General features: G+C 44.2%; 1 protein-coding gene across 1 annotated transcript; it reads right to left on the bottom strand.

The window, feature by feature from the left end:
- Window positions 1-4,146: 4,146 nt before the first annotated feature.
- Mzt2b (mitotic spindle organizing protein 2B) lies at window positions 4,147-23,956 on the bottom strand. Its single transcript, XM_028778270.1, has 3 exons — window positions 23,427-23,956; window positions 23,078-23,223; window positions 4,147-4,438 (listed from the first exon to the last, which is right to left on the bottom strand). The coding sequence occupies exons 1-3, from the start codon at window positions 23,597-23,599 to the stop codon at window positions 4,281-4,283; spliced, it is 477 nt and encodes a 158-aa protein (XP_028634103.1). The 5' UTR covers window positions 23,600-23,956; the 3' UTR covers window positions 4,147-4,280.
- Window positions 23,957-25,166: the final 1,210 nt, after the last annotated feature.

Raw genomic sequence — 25,166 nt, 5'->3', positions numbered from 1 at the left:
CCAACTATCCATGTAAGGCAATCTGGACTGTTTTCTGTTAACTCCTCTCAGCTATTTCTAAATAAGATATGGAAGACATCCTAACAATAAACTCAGAGCCTTGAATTTGCTATAGGCCCTTAACTCACAGGCTAACCATCTCAAATCAGTTTAAAAAAGTTAAAGAAGGACTGAGTCTAAACCTTGTATTCCTAAATGTGTTATGTAGGCACAATGCCTATGAGAGTAAAAACATTAATCTCACTTTTATATCAATAAGGAACTCATACCAATGAAAACCTTAAATTTGAAATCAAAGTAAATTTTGTACCATTTAAGAAATCATAACTTCAACTTAATAACAATTATACAGATTTCTACCAATAGGTTATGGCTATGCAATAAATCCTAGCTATTCCCCCCTGTTCCAACAAAACCACTACTTTTCCCTAGAAAGACCTCTTTTAACCACCTCAGTCCCCAAGCCCAGGGAATAGCAGTGCCGACTCTTCATTAACTTCTTCAAGCCGATTACGACCGTTGAGATATTAGAAGAGGGGCAGGGAGAAGAGTAAAATGATAAGCCTCTGACGTCTATGTCTTCACTGCATCCAGCTGAGATTCCAGGACATCAGAGGTTCGAGAAGGTCTGCTCAATTTGCTTGATGAGTAGATACACCAAGGCTGTGTATTCTGCAATATACAATTCTCAAAACAAATTTTAGTATCAAGATAATTTTTTGTTTGAATTCTGGAATCTAGTCCTCTGGTGGCCTACCTCTGTCATGTCTAATCCATATAATTCTGGGAGTTTCTGTGAAGGTGTGCTCCCACCATCCTCCCATTCCCCCCTCCTTGCTCTCATATTCCCCAACACTAGGGAATCCGAACTTTCAGGCATCAAGGCATCACTTCCACTAATGCCTGACAAGGCCACCCTCAACTACCTATACAGGTGAGGCCATGAGTCCCTCCCTTTGTGTTCTTGGGCTGGAAGTTTTAGAACGGCTACTCCAGCTTCTTTCTTAGGACCATTTGCTTGAAAAATTGTTTTCCAGCCTTTTACTCTAAGGTAGTGTCTGTCTTTGTCACTGAGGTGAGTTTCCTGTATGCAGCAAAATGCTGGGTTCTGTTTATGTATCCATTCCGTTAGCCTATGTCTTTTTATTGGGGAATTGAGTCCACTGGTGTTAAGAGAAACTGAGGAACAGTGATTGTTGCTTCCTGTTATTTTTGTAATTAGAGGTGGTATTATCTTTTTGTGGCTATCTTCTTTTGCATTTGTTGGAAGAGGATTACTTTCTTGCTCTTTCTAGGGTATAATTTCCCTCCTTGTATTGGAGCTTTCCTACTATTTTCCTTTGTAATGTCGAGTTTGTGGAAAGACATTGTGTAAATTTGGTTTTGTCATGAAATACCTTGGTTTCTCCATCTATGGTAATTGAGAGTTTTGCTGGGCATAGTAGCCTGGACTGGCATTTGTATTCTCTTAGGCTCTGTATGACATCTGACCAGAATATTCTCACTTTTATAGTATCTGGTGAGAAGTCTGGTGTAATTCTGATGGGTCTGCTTTTATATGTTACTTGGCATTTTTCCCTTACTGCATTTAATATTCTTTCTTTGCTTTGTGCATTTGGTGTTTTGATTATTATATGACAGGAGGAATTTCTTTTCTGGTCTAGTCTATTTGGCATTCCGTAGGCTTTTTGTATGTTCATGGGCATCTCTTTCCTTAGATTATGGAAGTTTTCTTCTATAATTTTGTTGAAGACATTTGCTGGTCATTTAAGTTGGGAATCTTCACTCTCATCTATACCTTTTATCCTTAGGTTTGGTCTTCTCACTGTGTCCTGGATTTCCTGGATGTTTTAAGAACTTTTTGCATTTTGCATTTTCTTTGACAGTTGTGTCAATATTTTCCATGGTATCTTCTGCACATGAGATTCTATCTTCTATCTCTTGTATTCTGTTGGTGATGCTTGCATGGATGACTCCTGATTTTTTTCCTAGGTTTTCTATCTCCAGGATAGTCTCCCGTTGTGATCTCTTTATTGTTTCTACTTCCATTTTTATGTCCTGGATGGTTTTGTTCAATTCCTGCACCTGTTTGGTTATGTTCTCTTTTAATTCTTTAAGGGGCTTTTGTGTTTCCTCTTTAAGGGCTCCTACCTGTTTACCTGTGTTCTCCTCAAATTCTTTGCGAGTGTTATTTATGTTCTTAAAGTCCTCTATCATCATCATTAGAAGTGATTTTAAATCTGAATCTTGCTTTTCTGGCGATATGGGGAATTCAGGACTTTCTAGTGTGGGAGAACTAGGTTCTAATGATGCCGAGTACCCTGGGTTGCTGATGCTTATGTTCTTGTGTTTGCCTTTTGCCATCTGTATCTCCTTAGTGCTACCTGCCCTGTTTCTGACTGGAGCCTGTCTTTCCTATTATCTTGGTTGTGTCAGAACTGTGTGGGGTCAGTGTTACTACTGGGGTTAGAGCTGGGGCCTAAGATCTGCTCAGTGCTCAAGCACAGACAGGAAGGAACTAGTGCTCCAGGCCAGGAGTGAATTCCTGGGTCCCAGTGGGTCCCAGTTATTCCCTGTTTGAGGCGGGTGTTGCTGTCTCCTTACCTAAGATACTGCCCAGGTTAGAGCTCCTGGGAGGTCTGCTCCTCTGGGTTTTGTGAGATTGGGTGCAGAGCTGCCACCTGGGATCTGTTCAGTGCTCGGGCCCAGACTGGAAGAACTAGGATGAGTGTTTTAAAGCCAGTGACACACCCACTCCAACAAGGCCACACCTACTCCAACAGAGCCACACCCTCTAATAGTGCCACTCCCTGGGTGAGCATATACAAACCATCACACCTAGCAAGTTTTCTCTGGGATTATCTTTTTCTGGACCTGAGGGCAGCTGCCTAATTTCACATATATAAGATTTAATCTGAACACAGCTACAACCAGTCATGTATAGATTGTGTGTTTGTTTCTGTAGTACTCTGGCATAGTTGAGCAGTTGTGACAAACCAAATCTGCAATGTTTAGCACCTTAACCTTTGAGAATAATTTTGCTAATCCCTGCTCTATTTGACCCTATGCACTGCTGGTGACACCTCTGAAATCTTGATTCTCAAACTCAGAGTGCCTGCCTTCAACACAAAGTAGGCCATCTGCTTGTACCATGGTAGCCACAGCATTCACAGGAGGGCTGTGGGGGTGATAATGGAAATAATGTTTTTGCCAGAGTGTGGGAAGAAGGGAGTCATGGAAGAGTACCTATAATGTGTCTTCCATTAAAGAAACAGTAGCCACTGTATCTGGACTTGATTCAAGCATTGAGTGTGCTTTCTTCCTTCTTGGGCAGGTGAGCAGTAACTACTAGCCCTTTCTCAACTATGGTTTGGAGAGACAAGGCCAAGGAGTAGGAGACTGTGTGAATGCTCAACAACATTACAATCATAGCAGAGGCTTAGGCCCACTTAGAGCAGATGTTTGATCACTCCTACACTGAGGAGGCATGCTAACTAAAATAAAAATAAAAACTAAAAAAATAAATAAAAAGCTTAGAAATAAAGAGTTCTGCCTGGCATGGTGAGCTGTGGAATGTACATAAAGTTAGTCCCAGAATTCAGGAGGCAGATGCCAGGGGACATTGAGTTCTAGGCCAGCAGGGGTTATAGAGTGACCGCCTGTATCAATTTAAAAACAAACAAAGAGAAAGACAGAAACACACACACACACACACACACACACACACACACACACACAGGGAGAGAGAGAGAGAGAGAGAGAGAGAGAGAGAGGATCTAAATATATCTGTGTAGGCAATGGCCACAAAATCCCTAATACTGGGTTAATTGTTAAAGGGAGGTTTGGCAGAGAGAGGTAAATGCATGTTACTAACTCTTCACAACATATATGATCAGAGGGTAACAGCCCATCCATACTGGGCCTTGGACTCACCGGGCGACCATACTGGTACCCCTCCCTACCTACTGTGAAGGGTGGACCTTGTAGGGAACTTTTTACATTCTGAAAAGTATACTGGCTTGTTTATAAGAAAACTCATCTATATACATATTTTCTTACACTCCAAATAAGATCCAAAAAGACAAAAATCATTGTTATGCGTCCCAGTTAGTATGGCTGTAGCAAAACCAGGATTCCACATAGAACTCACTCTAAATCTAAATCTTTTAATATTATCAAAAAGCTACAGATATTCAGCTTCTCAGAAGGGTTTAAGGAAGTGAAGAGGTGGACACCATCCGCCTTGAGGACTGTGTGTCAAGTGCAGTCTTTGTTGTAGCCTACGGGCTGCTTCGGGAGTTACTTTTTCCAGGTCCTCCCACCTTGGGCAGCCTAGTAGCACTGGGCTGGCGTGGCATCCTCTGGATGGGTCTTTCACGACTTCCACGTTCTGCTGCTATAGTCACATTGCCAAGAATGGGGCCACCTCGGTTTCTTCCTGAAAAGATATAGAACCCAATAATTAGGACCGAGGCAGCCTCCAGCTGCAGCACATTCACCGTTTTCTTTCCCAGGAAATATGCCCACCTTTCTGCTGTATGCAACCTGTTTCAGCTGCAGATATGTGACTAGTAATCTTGGTTGTTAATTTGACTACATCCAGAATCAACTAAAACCTAAAATCCTGGCATACTGGTAAGGGATTTTCGAAACTGGCTTATTTGATGTGAGCGCACCAGCACTAACTCTGGGCCACATCTATGGGCAGCCCACATGAAAGGACAGGGAAGAAGGAAGCTTTTGTTTTTTCCTCATTTTTTCTCATTTTCCCTGGCTCATCTATCCTGCTGCTGAAGCATTTCTTTGCTAGGGTTAGAATCTCCTTTGCAATTCCAACATAGAGTCAAGACTAGGAGCTCTGTAAGAATCCCTGGGGACTCTAGCAGAAGGTTGGGAATGCTGAAACTGAAACTGAATGCTGTAAACTGAAAAACTGCTTGATTCTTGGACTTTCTGTTGGACTGTATCACTGACTTCAGTTTGTAAACCGTTCTAATTAATCCCCTTTGTGTGTGTGTGTGTGTGTGTGTGTGTGTGTGTATTAAAATATAGTATTTTAATACATGTTTTCATTTCATCAGTTTAGTTCCTTTAAAGAACCCTGACTAATGAAGACTATCATTCCAGGAGTGGCTCAAGAGAAAGAGAATTTTAAGGATGAACCTTTTAAATATCTGGCACAGGTTTTTCCAAGTCACCAATAGCTACAGTTATTGAATGCTCTTCCAGTATCATGTAGAACACCAAAAATCCATGGTGTGAACTATTTAAACAACTTTTCAACATAAATGCATCTGATTATCCTGACTTTACCTATTGTATGGACGGAACAAGTGTAACTGAACACTAAATTGTAGTGACTTTATACATATAACTTTTGACAATCTGTGGGAAAAATAAGGAAAATAATGGTGCTGGATTGTTGCCTCTAGCATCTCTGGATAAACTGACAAAGTTTAAAGGTTTCTAAGTGAGCCCTGGAAGAGAATCCTCTCTTCAGCAGCCATAGACTTCAAGTTGCAAAAAATCAAACCAAAGCCCTCATTATAAGACTGGTTGAATTACAAAAAAATTCAACTACCATCTCAGAGGGTGTAGAAGTAAGGAATGGGACTCTGTACTTTGGAGTGCAGATGTGTGGGAAGAGTCAGTCTACTGAGGCTGAGACCTTTGAACCCTCAGTTTTGAATGGTTGGTTTATCTATCCCAGGAATTATTGTCTCCACTCTTACCAGAGGCATCCTCATCCCAACCCCTGCAGTATTGACTTCACTATCTTTGTCTAAGGGAATTCAAAGAATCAATAGTGAACTCCCCTAAAAGAGAAGCCAGGCAACACAATACTGATGTCCTCAGGGCCCACCGTAGCCTGGGGACTTAGAACCAGGTTTAAGGCTAAACAGGCTCCTAGAGGGGCCATAGAAAGTTTAATCACTAAAGAGGTGTGTTATACTACTAAAGGGTTAATAAGTCTGGTGACTCATTCTAGCAGTTTGGGGAAATGTGTAGGGATAGATTTTAAGGATGGAAATTAATAGTGGAAGAAACTTAAAACTTGATCAGGCTGTTTTTTGACATGGGCCTACTCAGAGGAGAATATAGGTTTAACACAAAACCTCCCACAGTTTAAGAACAGTATCAAAGTTGGTTTGATTGGTTGGCTAAAGCATTTGTCAAAAGATGGCCTACTGAAAGGAGCCTTATGAAGGGATTTTAAGGCTCAGAGAAATTAGACTTACTGTGTAAGTCAAATTCTTTACAATGAAGACTCAGAAGACATGTCCTTTAGTGGTGCTTTAGACACAAAATGATGAGAGGGGCCCAGCACATTTAAATAGCTTTGTTCTTGCCCTGTTCTTTGTGACAGGCCTTAGTGCTGCTCAGCTGAATGAATTAAATGTGGTGGTTTTAATTGGGCCCTGGTGCAGGGGAAACAGGAAATAGCACTGTAGGTATGGTAGTGGGCAGCATAGACAAAGCAACATCTAAATGGCCTGACCTTGTAGAGTTCATTTTTCATATCCCATTCAAAAACTAGGCCATGGACCATTTGCTATTTATGATGTTTATATATGCTTGGCCCAGGGAATGGCACTATTAGGAGGTGTGGCCTTGTTGAGTAGGTTTGTCACTGGGGGTGTGGGCTATAAGACCCTCACCCTAGCTGCCCGGAAGTCAGTCTTCCACTATCAGCCTTCAGATGAAGATGTAGAACTCACAGCTCTGCCTGCACCATGCCTGCCTGGACATTGCCATGTTCCCACCTTGATGAAAATAGAGTGAACCTCTATTATCTGTAAGCTAGCCACAATTAAATGTTGTCTACGAGTTTCCTTGATCATGATGTCTGTTCACAGCAGTAAAACCCTAGCTAAGATAGAAGTTCATATCAGGGACTTGGGTATTGCTGTGATAAGCCTGACCATGCTTTTGTTTGGAAGAATGTGGATTTAGGGACATTGAGTTTGGAAAGTCATGGAATGTTTTAAGTGGGCCTTAATGAGCCTAGAATGGAAATATGGAAGACTTTGTTGCTGTGATTTGAACTGTGCAGACATGGGCCAAGAGGTTTCAGTGGAGAAAAATTTCAGTACATGGTGTAGAGACAGTTTTTGTGGTATTTTGGTGATGAATTTGGCTACTATTTACCCATATTTGTAAAGTCTACCTGAGGCTAAGATAAAGAGATTTACATTAATTGAATTGACAAAGGAAGTCTCAAAAAAAAAAAGCCCAGTAGAGAGACTTTGTTCTCTGGTTAATCCTCATGAAGAACATTTTAAGTAACAAGTGTAACAAGCTTAGAAAGGAAAAAATATATAAAATATATGGTTCGAGTATTAAAGGGGCACCAGGAAGTAAAAATGGATCTGAATCCTGTGTTCTTGGAGATAGAAGATTAGGGGAATGAGACTTTAAGGCAAGAACCTACCTAGCTAAATTTAGATCCAGAAATGGTGGTACACACCTTTAATTCCAGGAGACAAAGCCAAGCAGATCTCTGAGCTCAAGGCCAATCTTAGACAGAGCAAGAGCTATGTGAAAGAAAAGCTTAAGTCTAGGCTTGGTGGTATAGTCCTTTAATCCCAGAAGACAGGCATGCAGATCTCTAAATTCAAGGCCAATCTACAGACCAGGATCCAGGACAGCCAAGCTGCGGCAGTGAAGGAGTTGGAAAACAGAAAGCTGGTGATAATGTAATATAACAAGGGGGCCAAGTTCTAGTTCCAGGAAGCAACAGAAGTCAGCAGCTTCGGTCATTTGGCTCTGGCTTTATAGTCAATAGTCAAAGACAACTAATGCTGGTTAGCTGGAGCTAAGAAATATGGTGATTGAGACCAGCATTATTGAGGTGAAATCTTCTGGGAAGTGTTTCTGAAAGCACAAAGAAGCTGTGTTCCAGAAATACTCAAGGTTGTGCCTCATGCTGCAGCTGTACTTGGTAATGTGTAAGAGTCACTCAGGTGGTACTGCTTTTGAAAGCATAAAGGGGGTCATGAAGAACAGCTAAGGCTTGGCACTGTAAAAGGCCATGGAAGGCCATTGGAGAAGGTGAAGCCTCAGTTGTAGTTGATGGCCCAGGACTGAAGGGATCATCCAAAGGATTTGAGGTTTAGCATCATGAAGGTAGCCTAGGAGAGGATATTGGTGAAGCCTAGATGCATTGGAAGACCCCAGTGTATCGGAGATGCCAGTACCAGGGGATGATCACCAAGAACAGCAGCAGCAGTGGAGTAGAGTCAACCTGAGCTTAGAGTGCTACAGAAGATAGAGCTGGAGCAGTGACGCCAGCCCCTTGGGGGAGCCCAGAAGATCTTGTGTGGATCCCAGACACTGAAACAAGAAGTTGTAACATTGAATCTGCTGTGGAGACCCCAAGATTTTCAAGATGCCAGATATTAGCATTCTGTCTAAGCTCCACCCTACAGTTACCTGCAACAGCTAGGTAAGCTCCACCCCATAGTTACCTGGCAACAGCCAGTTATACCTGATTCACTATAAAAGGGTCTGCTTGCCTCCTCCTTGCTCTTTTGCTCTCTTGCACTTCCCTTCTCCCCTCTTTCCCCATTCCCCATTCCCTTCCTCCCTCTCTCTCCACATGCTCATGGCAGGCCTATACTTCTCTGCTCCCCCCCCCTCCCTTTCTCTGCCTCTACAATCCTCTTAACTCCCCTCTCCTTGTCCTTAATAAACTCTATTCTGTATTATACTATCGTGTGGTTGGTCCCTCAGGGGGAATGGGCCCACCAAGGCACCCCCATACCTGACTACACCTCAATAGAACATATCCGCCCTTTCTTTACCTTTTAGAAACACATCATATGGTTCTGAGAGTCAGATTTAGAAACTCTGCAGGTTTGCATCCTACCCTCTGCTATCACATAGAGATCCAATACTCACTAGCCTTGTAGGACCCCGAAGGGCTGCTATGCCCTGGCTGAGCCTTTCTGCATACTGCTATCTACTAAGTAACATTCTGTGGTTCCTCTAGGATCAAAACATCCTGACTGAGGCATGGTTCCCCAGGAAGGGAATTTACACTTGACATCCTATTGCCCTCCAATTGAGTTCCTGTTTTTTCCTGAGTTTGTATTTTTCCTTCCCTGGCTTGGTGTATTGAACCTGCTCAGTAAAAGTTTTGGCATTCTCTTATAATGGATGACCCGAGTCTGAGTCTTTCTTTTTTTTTTTTTTTTTTTTTTAAAGATTTATTTATTTATTATTTGTAAGTACACTGTCGCTGTCTTCAGACACCCATATGAGGGCATCAGATCTCATTGCAGATGGTTGTGAGCCACCATGTGGTTGCTGGGATTTGAACTCATGACCTCTAGAAGAGCAGTCAGTGCTCTTAACCGCTGAGCCATCTCACCAGCCCCTTTTTTTTTTTTTTTAAAGATTTGTTTATTTCTTTTATGAGTACACTGTTGCTCTCTTCATACACACCAGAAGAGGACATCAGATCCCATTACAGATGGTTGTGAGCCACCATGTGGTTGCTAGGAATTGAACTCAGGACCTCTGGAAGAGCAGTCAGTGCTCTTAACCCCTGAGCCATCTCTCCAGCCCCCCTGAGTCTTTCTTTAATCCCCCAGGCCTACGCCCGAGCTCAGTACCGTGGGCAGTGCCAGAGCTTTCAAGCCTACAATTTGGAGAACTGGGAAGCCCCCTACCCCCACTGGTCAGAATACACATCCACATGGTTTCAAGGGAGAGTTCTTGAACTCGGAGATACCCTTGTGCTGCCCTTCAGTTGGAGAATTCAGTCTTTTCACTGACCCTCATTCTACGACCTTTCCCCTTGGGTGAGATTTTCCTCTCTCCTTTGAGACAGTTTCTTTCTCACTGCTGAGACATTCCCAGGCTTGGTAAACTGCTTTCTGTGGCTCAGGAGCACCAGCTCTGAGTGTAGCCTCAGTTCATCACATGGACCTGGTGGTCTGGCATATGTTAGAATCTCTCTGGTTGTTAATGATGCCCTCAGGATGCTGGTAGGGGCAGTTAATAACTCTATTCTCTCACCTATGGGTCGGTCTTCACCACCATTGTCCCTACTTACTGGGATGTTTTGGTCTAATTCACAGTTAACAGAAAACAGTATCTCTCACATGCCACTAAACTGGCTCTTTCTTGCTAGTGATCCATAGTGTAGGCTTCCCCTCCTCCCTCCTTCATTTGCTCACTCCCACCCACTGCTGTGACTGCTGGTTTGCAGCATGAAAAGCGGGTCTGGCCACACCCCCTGCCAGGGACTGTCTGCTGCCCTCCCCTTGTTAGCTCTGCTCCTAGTTTGCCATGGGAAAACTGGGTCTGGCTCTGCCCCTGGCGTCCACCAACCCTACAACTGGCGCTGCCAATGTGGGGCAAACCCAGCTGAAGTGTACCCCCAACAGGTGACAAAGACCCACATCAGAACTCCAGATTACTAAAGACCATCCAACCAAGACTGAATACCATCTCCTCGGACCTGCCTGGGACAACAAAGCTGCCTTCCTCCAGTCAGCTCATCTGACTGAGACTCCTGAGACAAACTCTGACTTCCACAGATGACAGCTGAGACCCACTGAGGACAGACTTGGGACCTTCCAGCTACAGATGAACTCTCTTGCCAAAGTCAAATGGCTACTGAACTTGGGGAAAGTTACATGATAGTAAGGAAACCATGATTTCTACCTAGATTACTCAAATGTTTAAAACTGATGTTAATACCCTCAAACTGTACAATCCATGGGATAATTAATTGGTTCAATAATCCCTTGTCTTCCCAAAGCTCAACCTTCCTTACCCCTCAGGCTTAGTTGTGTTACCCCTCCAGCCTGTGTAGTATTTTCTTTTGATACTTCCACCCCACCCAAAATTTTCACTAAAAATGACAGTCACTCCAGTGATGCCTGGTTCCTGGTTGAGCTAAGGCTAGAAACCCTAGTGACCCTAAAGGGACGGTAGGCATTTTGCCTGATTCCTGGACACCAGGCTCCTGGCATGAGGCTGCAGCTCTACATAGATTTGTGGTCATCAATCACGTAAGGACAATGCCCCAAAACCTTCCCGTGACCTGTGGTCATGTAGACTCAAAAAAGATCTACATTCTAATGAGGTACCTAAAGGCCTGGAGGACTTAGCCAATAAATTTTCCTTCTCAGACACTCCTTCCTGCAAGAAAGTATTTAACCTCTCAGGCCTGCCTTGAGAAGTGGGATATAGTTTTACTCATCCACTTTCCACCATTACAGTAAGTGTCTTAAAACCATGGACTGCCTCTTTTCACTGGGATCTACCCTAGGGAGGCATGGAGACTTTTGCCTATAGTTTCGGTCTAATCTATAGAAGGCCTCTCTGCACTCCCAACCATAGCTGTCATCAAGTCTAAGCCAAGCCTACCACCACTGACAAGCCAAAGACTCTCCCCACGGGCCCAACCAGAGCTCCCCCTCTTTTTACCCTCGGCCCTTGAGCGAGATCCTGCCAAGGGCTCCAACTCCACTTTTAGCTCTTCTGTGGACCCCAGTAGCATCTGGGTGCCCAAGAGCCTGAGAACCAGACAGCCTTGGCCTCCTTGCAGGCCAGGGAACACCAGAGCCAGCTCTGGCTGTCCTGTGCCTCAGACTGTGCTTCCCTTTTACCCTCGCCTGAGCAGTGTCTCCCAGCATCCCCACAGCCCAACACCAGCCTGGTGACAGTGTGGGGTAAATGAGGTCAACTTCCTGCATCCTGTCTCCCTGAGCAGCCCAGCCCTGTGGCAGAGTGGATGCAGGACCCTACCAACCATACACCAGAGCCATAGTCTATCTGCTGAGGGAAGCTCCTAACAGGGAGTGGAAACAGCCTAGGAGAAAAAATTTTGTTGTCAACAAAGATGAAAAAGAAGTTGGAGATCTGAAGACCACTTTGATATCAGACATGGAGATGCAGAGTTTGGACTTTGCCCAGTGGCTTTCTGTCTTGCTCTGGGGATTACACTTAAGTGACTGGATGAATCTCAGAAGAGACCTTGAACTTTGGACTTCTAACATTGTTGAGACTGCTATAGACTATGAGGACTTTGGAAGTTGACCTATGAGGGCCAGGGAGTGGAGTGCAGTGATTTGCATATGTTTGGCACAGGGAGTGGTGTTTCCATGAATGAACAAGAATGAACAAGAAACAAAGCCTATTACATTTGGTGTGACTTGTAAAAGTTAAAAAAAAAAAAAAAAAGAACAAATCAAAGAAAGGCTACAATAGATTATAGCCACACAGAGTCTAGTCCCTAAGACAATTTCTAAATGAGCTTGTTACATACCAAGAAGTCTCTGAATGAAGGGAAGACCAGGTCCCTCTGAGAAAGTACTGCTAAAATACCTTAGAGTATCACTGTTAGTCTTTCACCAGAGGGACCCAAGGCCTTCTATAATTATTATATTATATATATTTATGAATTACATATTTATAAATGGTAATATATAAGTATAAATTATAAGATATAATTCATATAACTGGTAATATAATTATATATTTTATAATTTATAAATACATGCTTATAAGCATATAATTATTAAAATGTAATTGTACAATGTAGATAAAGGAATAATAAGACTTTGTGGAGTCTATTGAATACTGGTTCAGAAGTGACACTGATTGTGATTAACTCCCTTTCCAGCCAGAGAAGTCTGATAGTGGGCCCACATCCATGAATAAGTGGTCTTATCATTGCCCTCCCCATCCCACAAAGCAGCTGTCTTGACAGAGTGTGCAATGACACAGTCACAGCTCCTATTAGCAGCAGTAGCCTAGAGGGCTAGACTAGGTTTTCCAGAAGGTAATATATGTTTTGACTGAGCATCTAATATAGGGTACAGCTTCTGCCACAGTCAGGATCCACAGTTTCAGGAACCAAGGGGTGGAGACGGGAATGGTTCCTCTCACTCTCACTCTTAGGAGGTCATTTAGGAAAGGTGAATCAACCTATTCTGCACTGGAAAGTTGTGATCTTCCCACAAATAGATGGCAGGATGCACTCACTGTCATACAATTCACACTTGAGTAGTCACCACACCTTCATTAATCAGGCCCCACAGGCAGGAAGTACACAACTGATGTCTGAGAACAGTCTCTGATGGTTTGAAAGAGCGTGTTGATTTCCCATGTCCCTCAAATAGCATGAAATCCTCGAGCCTTGAGTTTAGCTACTGATTACTGTAGAACTCCTACAGAGGCTGAACCTTTAACCATGAAATCACACACAGAGGAAGGCCACTGATGTATGTGTTCTTTGGTTTATACTTAGTTCATTCTTGCTTTAATTAGTTAATTAATTAATTTTGTAAAACCCACCAGAACAATGAGTATGCACTTGTCCTATAGCTTTAATTTAAAATGGTGGCCTCTGGGCTCTGACAGTGACTGGAAAACTAGGAGGGCCTTAGGGATAAGACATGCCAAGGAGTAGGCTTGCCCTTGGATCAGTCCCACCCATAAGGATGGAGAATCCCAGCCTCTGCCAGCATGGTAAGATTTGCACTGCAGACTCTAACACATGTCCCCTACTTGCCAATGGCCTAGGGTCCATTGCTTTTTCCTTGCTGAATATACAGGTTTGGGAGGTTCTGCATGGTACATGTTTTTTACTTTGAAAGGTCTCATCTCCATTTAACCTGTATAGTCAGTCACGTAAGACACAGGTAAAGGGCATGACTAACAGGCCTCTGCCTCGAGAGATTTACATATTAATAAGGCTGGGGGCCTAGATAATTAAGTTATTCCTCCCTGGTCCCTCCTCCTTCCCACTCTCTATATAAGCCAGCTCTCTTGTGGGCGTATCCACATTCAGATCCAACTTTTCCATCATGGATAATAAAACTTTCATCTTGGATTCCATGTGTCTTCTGGGCCTGGGACTTTCTTGCGTATGTGGGAAACCTCCGCAGGCGGGAAAAGCCTTCCGGACCCGGCCTCCAAGTGTCCCCATGGGCTGCCTCTGCAGCTGCTCCGGGACTCTGCCCTCCGTGGTGCGCAGGTGGGCCCGAGCTGCCCCACACACGAGTTTTTCCCCTTCAATTTATAACTGCTAAAGGGTCTACCCAAGCCCAATTTTCACTTTTCTGAAAGCCATGTTATATAGAACATATGACAGGTATGGTGGAATATACTTGTAATTCCAGGACATAGGAGGTAGAGGCAGGAGAATTGTGAGTTAAAGGCCAACCTGGGATACATAGTTCTAGGTCAGCCTGGACCTCATGAAACCTTGTCCAGAAAAAAAATATGGGGGGAGAAAGAAAGGAAGAAGAAGAGGAGGAGGAGGAGGGAGAAGAAGAAGAAGAAGAAGAAAAGAAAAAGAAGAAAGGAAATAAGAAATTAATATTTTTAATTAGCTCAAACTATCCAATCTAATTAGCTCTCTATATCCTCTATGGCTATGGGCTTTGCATCTATAGATTCAAATAATTTTGGGCTTACATGGTTTTGTAAAAAGCTGGGTATAGTGCTACATTCCTACAATCTCACTTTTTGGAAGATTAAGATAGGAGACACCTTGGACAGAGGGGTTTGATTTTAGCTACTTCTGGGACTAGGAAAACTGAAGTAGAAGGGCCACAAGGTCAAGGCCTGTCTGTCCTACACAGTAAAGTTAAAGCTAATCTGAGTAATTTAGTGAAAATATTTTAAAGGGGGAAGGAAGGAGAGAGGAACAGAGGGGAGGGTGGCAGTGGTGTCAAAGTTCACTAGTTGTATGCCTAGCATAGACAAAGCCTTGGGTTTGATTCCCAACAATGCATTAACCAGGCATGGTGGCACAGCACTGTAATCACAGCAAAAAAAAAAAAAAAAAAAAGACAAGAGATAGAGGCAAGAGGTAACAAGGTCACCCTCAGCTATATAAAGAGTTTATTCAACATACAAAGAAATATCTCCTCCCAGCCCACCTCCATGAGGCAGACAGGAGTTCCCTCAATTCTTCCTGGAAGCCCTGAAGGCCTTTTCTTCTACCACATTTCTAATCCTCTATGTCTCCCCCCTCCCATCCCTGAAGAGCCTCCCTCTGCCAGGGACTCAAAGCTGCAACACGAGGCTGAGACTTAGGTAAAGTCCTTTATCTTCCTTCTGTCCTCTCCAGACTTATTCTTACTCCAGCAGCAACCTGCCCTCCTTCCAGTCTGACCCATCCCCTACAGACTTTATGTTTTATTAAACACAGGGTCCCCACATTCTTCCAGCCCATTCTTTTTTTTTTTTTTTTTTTTTTTGGTCTTTCAAGATAGGGTTTCTCTGTATAGCTCTGGCTGTCCTGGAACTCACTCTGTGGACCAGGCTAGCCTCGAACTCTCGAACTCAGAAATCCGCCTACCTCTGCCTCCCAAGTGCTAGGATTAAAGGCGTGCGACACCACCGCTCAGCGACTTCCCATTCCTTTGTGACTCCATCTTAGTTAGGATTTTACCGCTGTGAACAGACACTATGACCAAGGCAACTCTTATAAGGGACATCATTTACTTGGGGCTGGCTTACAAGTTCAGAGGTTCATTCTATTATCATCAAGGCATGGCAGCATCCAGGAAGGCATGATACTGGAGGATCTGAGAGCTCTACATCTTGTTCCAAAGGCAAACAAGAGAAGACTGACTCCTCAGGCAGCTAGGAGGAGGATCTCAAAGCCCACCCCCACAGTGACACACTTCCTCCAACAAGGCCACATCTCCTAATACTGCCACTTCCTGGGCCAAGCATATTCAAACCACTACACTCTCCCACTGACCTGCAAAACAGCTTTCTACCAGGGACCTCTTAACCAACAAACTTGGCTGGGACATAGAACCATTCTCCACCAGGGAAGCCACAGCCATCACATTTGGCTGGGACTCCACACCTTGCTAGAACCTACATTGAACAACAGCAACCAAAGATTGGAACACTCATCCAATAAAGACAAGATCAGATACACACATACATCAAGAAGCATCTCAAACACTAACTCTACAGGCCTATGTCCCACTTCAAAAACACAAACATGACCAAGACAATACGTCTCCTCCAGAAACCAGCAACCCAGTTGTGTTAGGCCCTGGGAAAAGAAACTTAGCATAAGACAAGAATTTAAAAAATAGCAATCATGAATATATTCAAAGACCTTAAAGGGGATATAAAGAAAGTCCTTAATAAAGACCTTGAAAAATTGGGCAGTGGTGACACACACCTTTAATTCCAGCACTCAGGAGGCAGAGACAAGTAGATCTCTCAGTTTAGTCTACAGAGTGAGTTCTATGGTGGCCAGGGCTCCACAGAGAAACCCTGTTCAAAAAAAAAAGTGAAAATACAACTGAATAAAAATAGTTAAAGACATAAAAATAGAATCTGACAAAGAAACAGAATCACTAAAGGAAACCCAAATTGATATAAAATTGGAAATGAAAAACTCGGACCGTCAAACAAAAACCTCAACATGGAAGAGAAGAATTTCAAGTCTTAAAGACAAAGAAAATGTTAAATCAAAAAATATTCAGGCTCAAAACATCTAAAAAATCTGGAACACTATGAAAAGACCAAACCTACCAAGACCAGGTATAAAGGAAGAAGAAATCCAGGTCAAAGTCACATAAAACATTTTTAACAAATTCATAAAAGAATTTTCCCAATCTGTCAAGGACATCACAAGAAGACCTACAGAGTAAATTAATTTGGGCCCATGGTGCTTCACTGAGACTAAACTATCAACCAAAGAGCTTACAGCGGCTGGACATAGGCCCCTTACACATATGTAGTACATGTGCAGCTTGGTCTTCACATGGGTCCCCTAATAATTGAAGTGAGGGTTTTCTCTAACTGTAGAGGAATTTTCTCCTAATTAATTGATTGGATAATAAAGACAAGAAGCCAATCACCTCTGCTTTGACCTCTTTCCTCATCCACATCTGTCTCCTTAAACACAAACTGCTGCGTGGTCTCGGCTCTGAACATCATGTCACAACATCTCTGATGTGCTAGACAGCTTTGGCTGTGAGCTTAAAACTATTGAGACTATTCCCAGAGGCTTGCTGGGAACTAAAGTGGATGTACCATGGCTTCTGAGGTTCCTTCCTGCCTACCACCTCCTCTCAATTATGGTAAAAGCTATGGTTTAAAGGTCATTGGAATTCCAACATTTACAAGTTCATGGGAATAAAATCTGCCACAAATGACTCAAGTAAGCACCTGTTATACCAGGATGGTTTTAGTGGAACATCCCTGCAGAATTTACCCGTGCCTATTCTGTGGACCTCGAGCAGGATCACGCTGAATTGCTACCATCACTACAGACCTATCTGCCATTGAGGATCTAATGTGCAGCCTTAAGGGAAAGGGGGCTTAATTTCAAATAAACTTTTTAGAAGTTTCAAAAGAAGAAGGAGGAGGAGGAGGAGGAGGAGGAGGAGGAGGAGGAGGAGGAGAAGGAGAAGGAGAAGGAGAAGGAGAAGGAGAAGGAGAAGGAGAAGGAGAAGGAGAAGAAGAACAAGAAGAAGAAGAAGAAGAAGAAGCCGCCACCAATCACTAGGCAAAAAGGAGGAGACTGGCCTTCTGAGTCCGAGAGAGGAAGAGGGGATGTGGGAGGAAGAAACAGCCCATTTTGTACAGCAAGACAGGAGCAAGAGGCAGGATGTAGACCAAGATCTGTCACACCTGGTGGTGACCTCCACCACTGGAAGATTTCCAGCGTAAGAATAGTTGATGAGTTTAGGATGATAGATTCTGCACCCAGGGGTTGTATCATCTGTTGATTCTAAACTAAGATTGTCTGGTGTTTTCCATTCCCAGTGACTCAGGTGGGCAGGATGGAAAGAACATAGCCAGGTCAGAATTTGGCCAGGTTTTGGAATGGGAAGATTGGGCAAAGGACCGAGAACCAGGGGTGAAGTAACCGCAGCTTAGCACAGGCTGGCAAGAACATTCCCACAGCTGGCCGTGGGGTGGTGGGCTGGAAAGAGAACAAATCATGGAGCTTTGCCCAGGCTAGCTGGGATGGAGAGCCAGCTCGGGAGAGTGTTTTGACTGGAGTAGCTTGGTAGCAGCTTGTCATAGAAACCAGGGCAAGATGGCTCCTTGGGGCTGGCCATTGGGGTGGGGGAGACCACTGATGCAGGTGCAAAGCAGGATTTAGAATGATTCATTTTTTAAAACTACATGCTATATCTAACTCAGATTATGTTGCTTGCCTTTGGATCCCTTCCCCATAATTAGGCTGCCTTGTCTGGCCTCAGTAGGAGAGGATGTGCTTAATCCTGCTGTGACTTGATGTACCAGGGTGGGTTGGTATTCATGGGGAGCCTCCCTTTTCTGAGGAAAAGAGGATGAGGGGAAGAGGGAGAGGGTGTGAGGGTGAGACTGGGAGGAGAAGATCGAGATGGAGTGGGGGTAGGGCTCCAATCAGCCTGTAAAGTGAATAAATAAATAAATTAAAGAGGGAAAAACAATTTTCCCAAACTAAAAGAAAGTGGTGTTCATTGAGTAATAAGAAACACACAGAACACCAAATAGACAAGATCAGAAAAGAAATTCCCCATGACACATAATAACCAACACACTAAAGTGCTGAACAAAGAAAGGATATTAAGATCTACAAGAGAAAGAAAGACCCAATCATATAATGGCAGGACCATTAGACTAATACCTGAATTTTCAAAGGATATTCTGAAAGCTAGAAGGGCCTACATGGATGTTCTATAAACTCAATAAGGGCACAGATGTCAGCTCAGACTACTATAACAAGTAAAATTATTCATCACAATTGACAGAGAAAGAAAAACATTTCGCATCAAAAACAAGTAATTTCAATCAAGCTCTACAAAAGACACTGGGGAGAAAACAGCCTGAAGAGGTTAGCTATACCCAAGAGGAGAAAAAGGAATAAATAATCCTAGAACAACTGAAAGGAAAAGAAACCCACATGTTAACAAAATAATGGGTAATAAAAAATTATAAATAATAATTTATAATAATAAATTATATAATAATAAATAATATCTCTCAATATTAACGGTCTCAATTTCCTCAATAAAAAACACAGAGACTAACAGATAGGATTAGAAAACAGGATCTATCTTTCTGCTGCACCTGTGAAACATACCTTATTATCAAGGACAATTATCATGTTAAAATAACATGATGGAAAAGGTATTCCAAGCAAACAGACCCAAGAAGCAAGCAGGTATAGCTATTTTAATATCTGACAAAATAGACTTAAAACTGAAACTAATTAGAAGAGATGGGGAAGGAAATTACTCTCATGTTGTGTGTGTGCGTGTGCATGAGCATGTGTGTGTATGTGTAGAGCCATGCACATGTACATGTGTGCCAGTTTGAGGTTTTGTCTTTTACTGCCTATTGTAATACTAAATGTAGGGCCCCTGGAGTCTGCACATAGCCCCTGTGACCCTGTTATAACCCAAGTTATTCCTGATTGGTAAATAAAGATGACAACAGCCAGTAGCTAGCCAGAGGAGACACAGGTGGAGTTGAGTTTTCCCAGACTTGGGGTCAGAGGAGGAGGAGAAGAACTTGGAGAAGGGAGAAGTAGTAGCCATGGACAGCTTCGCCTTGTGGGCTGGCCAGTTGGAGATAGAAGCAACCCAGATGGAACATAGTAAATAGTAATAACTCAGGGTTATCAATAGGAAAGTGTCAGGGGCAGCTCTGCATATACACTGAAGGCCTAAAATCAGCAATAGGCCTAAGTCAGCTTGCTAACACAAAGTCTTGGGTCTTTGTGGAAAAATATTGAAACAGATGGCTATAAGCTATTGTAAACAAGCAGCTTTGGTGGAAAATTGCCAGCCTGAGTAGTCATAGACCTTGTAGATAGGTAACCTTGGTGGATAATACCAACTTACATAAGGACAAGTGAACCATAGGCAGAATCATAGTGACCTGTCCCCTGAACCTTCACCCAGCTGACACTTTGTTCTGGAAGATATCCGTACTCTTCCTAAACACCAACGCTCCTGTCATCCCCTTCCCCACATCCTGCCTTTTTGTGTATATAACCCTTGTGTGAAAAAAGCAAAATCATCAGTTTGATCAGACTATAGACAAGCCACTCGTTCTTTGAGTCCCCCTGTTTCCCCCACTTTCTCTTTCAGGTGACCTTCCTGGACCCCTGTTTAATGCCTTGCTGGCCAGGACAGGAAAGTAGATTCTAGCAGCATGGAGAGTAGGGAGCTGCCCAGCTATCATGCTTTTTGGGGCCTATTGTAAACATAAAGTCTGTGAGTGTGTCTTTCATTCAGGAACTAATTGATTTAAGGTGGAGTAGAAACCTTGGGCCAGGAATTAAATAATTTCTACAACATGTCAGGTACCTGTACTCTCAGTATTTGTGATTCAGAGGTATCAGAAAGGCCTGGGGATGTAGCTCACTGGCATGATTCATGACTAGTATAGAGAAAACTAATGTACCAGGGTTTAAGGGCAGAACATAGAACAAAATTCTTAAGTTTATTTCCTAGCATAGAAAAAAATGAAAGGAGGAAAGGAAGGAAGGGAGGGAGGGAGGGAGGGAGGGAGGGAGGGAGGGAGGGAGGAAGGAAAATGAAAGTAAGCATGCATGAGAGACACTTTATATGAGGGACTTGAGCATTTGTAGTTTTTGGTATTTGTAGGGAAGAGGTAGTCTTGGAATGAATCCCTACAGCTCTCAAGGGATAATTTGATTATTATCTCATTATATGTTCATATATATCCATGAGATGTGTTCATTTTCATACTAGTCCTTCAAAATCCTTGACAACAGCTGCCCCATTGTGGCTCAAGACACTTACTGAACAGTCCAGCTTATGAAAGATATCTGGCTTCTACACTCAAAATTTCCCCTTGTGCTTTCTGGAGGGACAGCGTTTCAAATTGTCTAGTTTCCCTAATTCTAACTGCACTGAACCTGTTTCCTCAGCATGATTTCAGACCACTGTGGCCAGTATCTGCAGTACTGTTCCTAATTCTCTGCTGGACAAGAGTGATTCATTAAAGGCCACATGGACAGCCATAGTTCAGCAGTCTAAATGGTTCTGCTACATCAAGAGGCCTGCAGCATCTTACAGACTCTAGGAGCTGCACAGAATTTAACTCATGGCCTGAAGCAATACCAATCTATTTCCTCCCGGAAAGCTGTGGCAAACCTCAATGATCACAAACTTGACATTACTGCCATGACATCCCTCCAGCTCGATCAGTTTGACTCCTGTTACTTTCTCCATTCCATACTTGGCCATTGATAGGGTTGCTGCAAAGCTGTGTGCATGGGTGCTGAGATACACAGAAGTCAGAGATTTCTATGCTTCATCTGGTAGCCTGTGAGCTACAGGTTCTGCCTCACCTGTGCTCACTCCCCTCCACTCTCTCCACAGTACCCAATATTCCTGAGCTTCCTATTCCACAATGTCCCTCAAGACTTTCTAGGACTAAACTTTCCAGAGCTAACAACTCTGTGGCTCCTGTCCTCACCAGGTATTCCTCACTCATTCTGTAGTCCATCCCCAGTCCTCAGCCTTCTCAACCTAAAGGTCATACTTCAGACAGAAGTCAGCAACATGGGGAGGATATGGGAGAGGAGGCAACTAGAGAAGCTCACACACTCTGATTCTACAACCCTGACATTACCATACCTGCTAATAGCTGGAGGGGACCATAGCCCACAAAAGAGGCATAAAAGCTCAGTTTACAAGTAGATGTGTATAACCACAAAATGTCACTCTTAATGGTATTGTCAAGGAGGTTGGGGGAGGCATCTGTTCCCTGTGCCATACTTGCAATCAGTGGAGGGACTACTGAAGAGGCTGGAGTCGTGTTCCCAACAGCATACCATGGTACCTCATGTTTGTCCCTGACCTACATCATCTGCCTGGGTAGAGATCTTTAAAGTGTGCAAGTGTGGGGATGTTGGTCTTATCCTGGAGCACCAGCCTAATTGCATATTCTAAAAACACTATGTCTTTGGTGAACTAAGCAAGAAAACATGTCCTGGTTCTCAGTTGCATGGCTGGATGGCCTACAGTGTCTTGGTATTGTAGCTCAAAGCTGTCCTGGCTTGTGGAACAATGGCAGTTTCCAGTGGAAGATTGCACATCAACACCAAACCCAGAGATGAGACAATCAAATGCCTGTGAAAGAAGAAGAGCGGCAGCAAGAGAACCAGAGTGAGGGGTCGGGGCAGGAAGGCAGGTGCTTGGGAGCTGGGCCATAGAGCAGACCTGGAGAGGCTACAGGCCTGAGGAAAAGGTTACCCTTGTTTCTCTTCCTAGCAGATAAAGGAGGGTTATAGAGACCAGAGACACACATCGATTAGAAAGAGGGTAGATCCATGAGTATGTATGGGTCCCCAGGCCTGACCACCAGGCAGCTCACTTTACCCCACTTGGATTCAGATTCCTTCCAGGTTGTTCCCGTGCTTCCAGGCAGGGAACCAGCACTGGATCTCCATCCACTTGTCATGGAGGACAAGCTGTATGTCAGAGGGTTCCAACAGCCAAAGAGAACAGAAGCGACAGATAGGATGGGTAGGCTGGAGGACCTGCAATCCCTCGGTGACACACTCCGCTCACCACATCTGCTTACGCCTGGTCCCAGTCATGACCACAAGGGCAGGGGAGCCCTTCCCACTTGAGCACTAGGTTAATCTTTTTGTCAGACCTCTGCTCTATGTTCTACAGCAGTCAGATGGCTTCAGTCCTGCAACCCAAAAAGTCCCCAGATGGGAGGTGTGCTGGCCTAACCTGGGCCTGGGAAGGTTAGGTAAGGAGTTGCTTGCTCTGTTCTCTGAGTACTTCCCTGAGCCTGTGATTGTCAGGTAGATGAAGGCCAAAGCCATATTTATTCCAGTACCTGTGGAGTGTGGCATGATGAAGTGGTAAGGAGTCAGACAGATGGACCCCAGACTGTTTGGACCAGTCTTTGATCCTACAGTACAATCCCAAAGGTGGAGCCAACTAAGGTCCCTGGAAGGTAGATGGGTCTGCAGACCCTGGGACGAGGCCTATAGACAGGCTGAGAAGTTCTAAGACAAGCCAGCCTGGGGTTCTCTGCTCCTCCCCCACCCGGCCACCCTCTGGGCAGAAGTACCCAGGCCACCTCTAACCTCGGGTCTCTGATGTGGATGTGGACAGAGATATGGACACCGAGTCCTGGGGATCGCTTGCCAGCCGCTGCCCAGCACACATGGACTTCAGCATCTGGAAGACGGCAAGGGGAGCCACGTTCAGATTCAGTAAGTCCACCAGGATCCTAGGAAAACAAATGCAGTTCTTAGTGAACACTGCAGGGTACAAAGCGGACATGATCCAGGAGTCGCGCCAGCTGGACCACGGTCTTGAAACCCCTTATAGAGACATGGATATTTTACAGTAGCGGACGCAAGAAATGTTGTCATGAAGCAGGTATTACTTGTAGGGAGTATGAGCTCAAAATCCCGACCCTCGCTTTCTCACTTGAACACATCCGGGTCGATGGCGGCGCCTGCAGCCTGCGCTAGCTCGTACAGCTCCATCTCCTCAGCCCCCAGCACCTTCTTCCGCCGAAGCGCCAGCTTCTGCAGCGTTGCTGCCTCCAATCCTGTTGACACCGCAAGTCCAGCACCACCACCAGCAGCTGCGGCCGCCATTCGTGTAGCCTGACCAGGTGACTCCACAGCACCCGCTACTGGCCACCAGTTTCCTTGCAGGGTCTCTGCAAGTCAACAGCTCCAGCACCAAGGGTCCCAAGAGGTCTTTACTTTGATTGCTTGACTTGTTCTGAACGCCTACTGTGCACAGACCAGTGTGTTAGGCAAGGGGTGGGGTGGTGGAAAGCTGACTGCTGCCTGACGATCAGACTTAGACCGCTGGGTTAGGTAGCAGCCCACAGAAAAGTGCCTGGCATATACTAGGTACTTAGTAAATGCCTGTTGGATGACGGCTATTCACGATTACGTGTAATTACCAGTTCTGTTGGCGGTCGCTAAGCAGCTTTTGCTTTTAGACAGATATGCACTCCTGCCTCCACCCCGAACCCTGAAATACATAAATTTAGGATTAAAGAGCAGCTGATGACGTCACTGCTCATGCGCCTTTGCGGCCAACTGCCTCCGCCGCAAAACTTGACTGGCTTTTGTTTTTGCACGCGCCTTTAAAGGGTGGTTGCGCCGCTTTCCCCACTAGGCAGGGGGTGTGGCTTGATGACGCGCAGCTCGATGACGCTATTTTCGTGTTGTGTGTCTGTATAGCGATGTCTATTTCTGAAGATAGGTAGGCATCCAAAATGACCAAAGGTGAATTAAACATGTCAGCTTGGCCAGAGTGTTGAGAACCGCAAATGTTTAGCCGGTCACCATGAATCAAGTGTCACTGCCATCGGAAAAGAGTGGCCTGGGGAGCCAGTCCAGAAGTACCCACACTGTAAAAGGGGACCAGGAGGGGCATTTAAAATTTGTGAAGGGTACTCTTGGAGATATTTTGTCTCCTGATGCTCTGTCCATTTTACTTTACTGGTCTTATGTGTGTCTGCGTGTATATGTTTGTTGGTTTTTGTTTTGGGTTTTTTTTTTTTCAGTTTGTTTGATTTGTTTTATTTTGGCTTGGGTTTTTTGTTTGTTTTGGTTTTTGTTTGTTTGTTTGTTTTATGTGCCTGTTTGCTAGAGGTGAGAGGAAGGGAGGGAGGGAGGGAGGGAGGGAGGGAGGGAGGGAGAGAGAGAGAGAGAGAGAGAGAGAGAGAGAGAGAGAGTAATTGAGAAGGTGGGGAAGTGGAGAAGTTCAGGGAGGAGATGGATGGAAACCATGATCAGATTGTAGAGTATGAAAAGATATTTTCAATATAAAAATATATGGGATGAGTAGTGTTCATTCTTGTGAAGGGTCGGGGTGGGGGGGAGTATCCATTACTGGGCAGGGGAGAATTTAGAGCATCTAGTTAGTACTCAGCCTTCCTCCTTTCTTCCTTACACTGAATGCAGCTTCCCTGGTTCTGCTTGTCTTCATACTTGGTGAACCTTTGTCCAGTCACCAAGGTCTAGACCTCAGGACTAAACACCATAGACGTGGCTTTCCATGTTGCATAGCACATCTGTCACAGTGAGGATCATGGTGACAGAAAGCTGTTGGTGACTGTGAAGAGCCAGTGTTGGTTGTGGGGAATGAGCTTGGGTCCAGGAACAGACATTACAGGTTGAATGTGCATCTAGCCTGGCACCTGCT

This window comes from Grammomys surdaster, unplaced genomic scaffold, assembly GCF_004785775.1.
Source record: "Grammomys surdaster isolate TR1022 unplaced genomic scaffold, NIH_TR_1.0 331, whole genome shotgun sequence".
Classification (NCBI taxonomy): domain Eukaryota; kingdom Metazoa; phylum Chordata; class Mammalia; order Rodentia; family Muridae; genus Grammomys; species Grammomys surdaster.
This window is presented reverse-complemented; position numbering and strand designations above follow the sequence as displayed.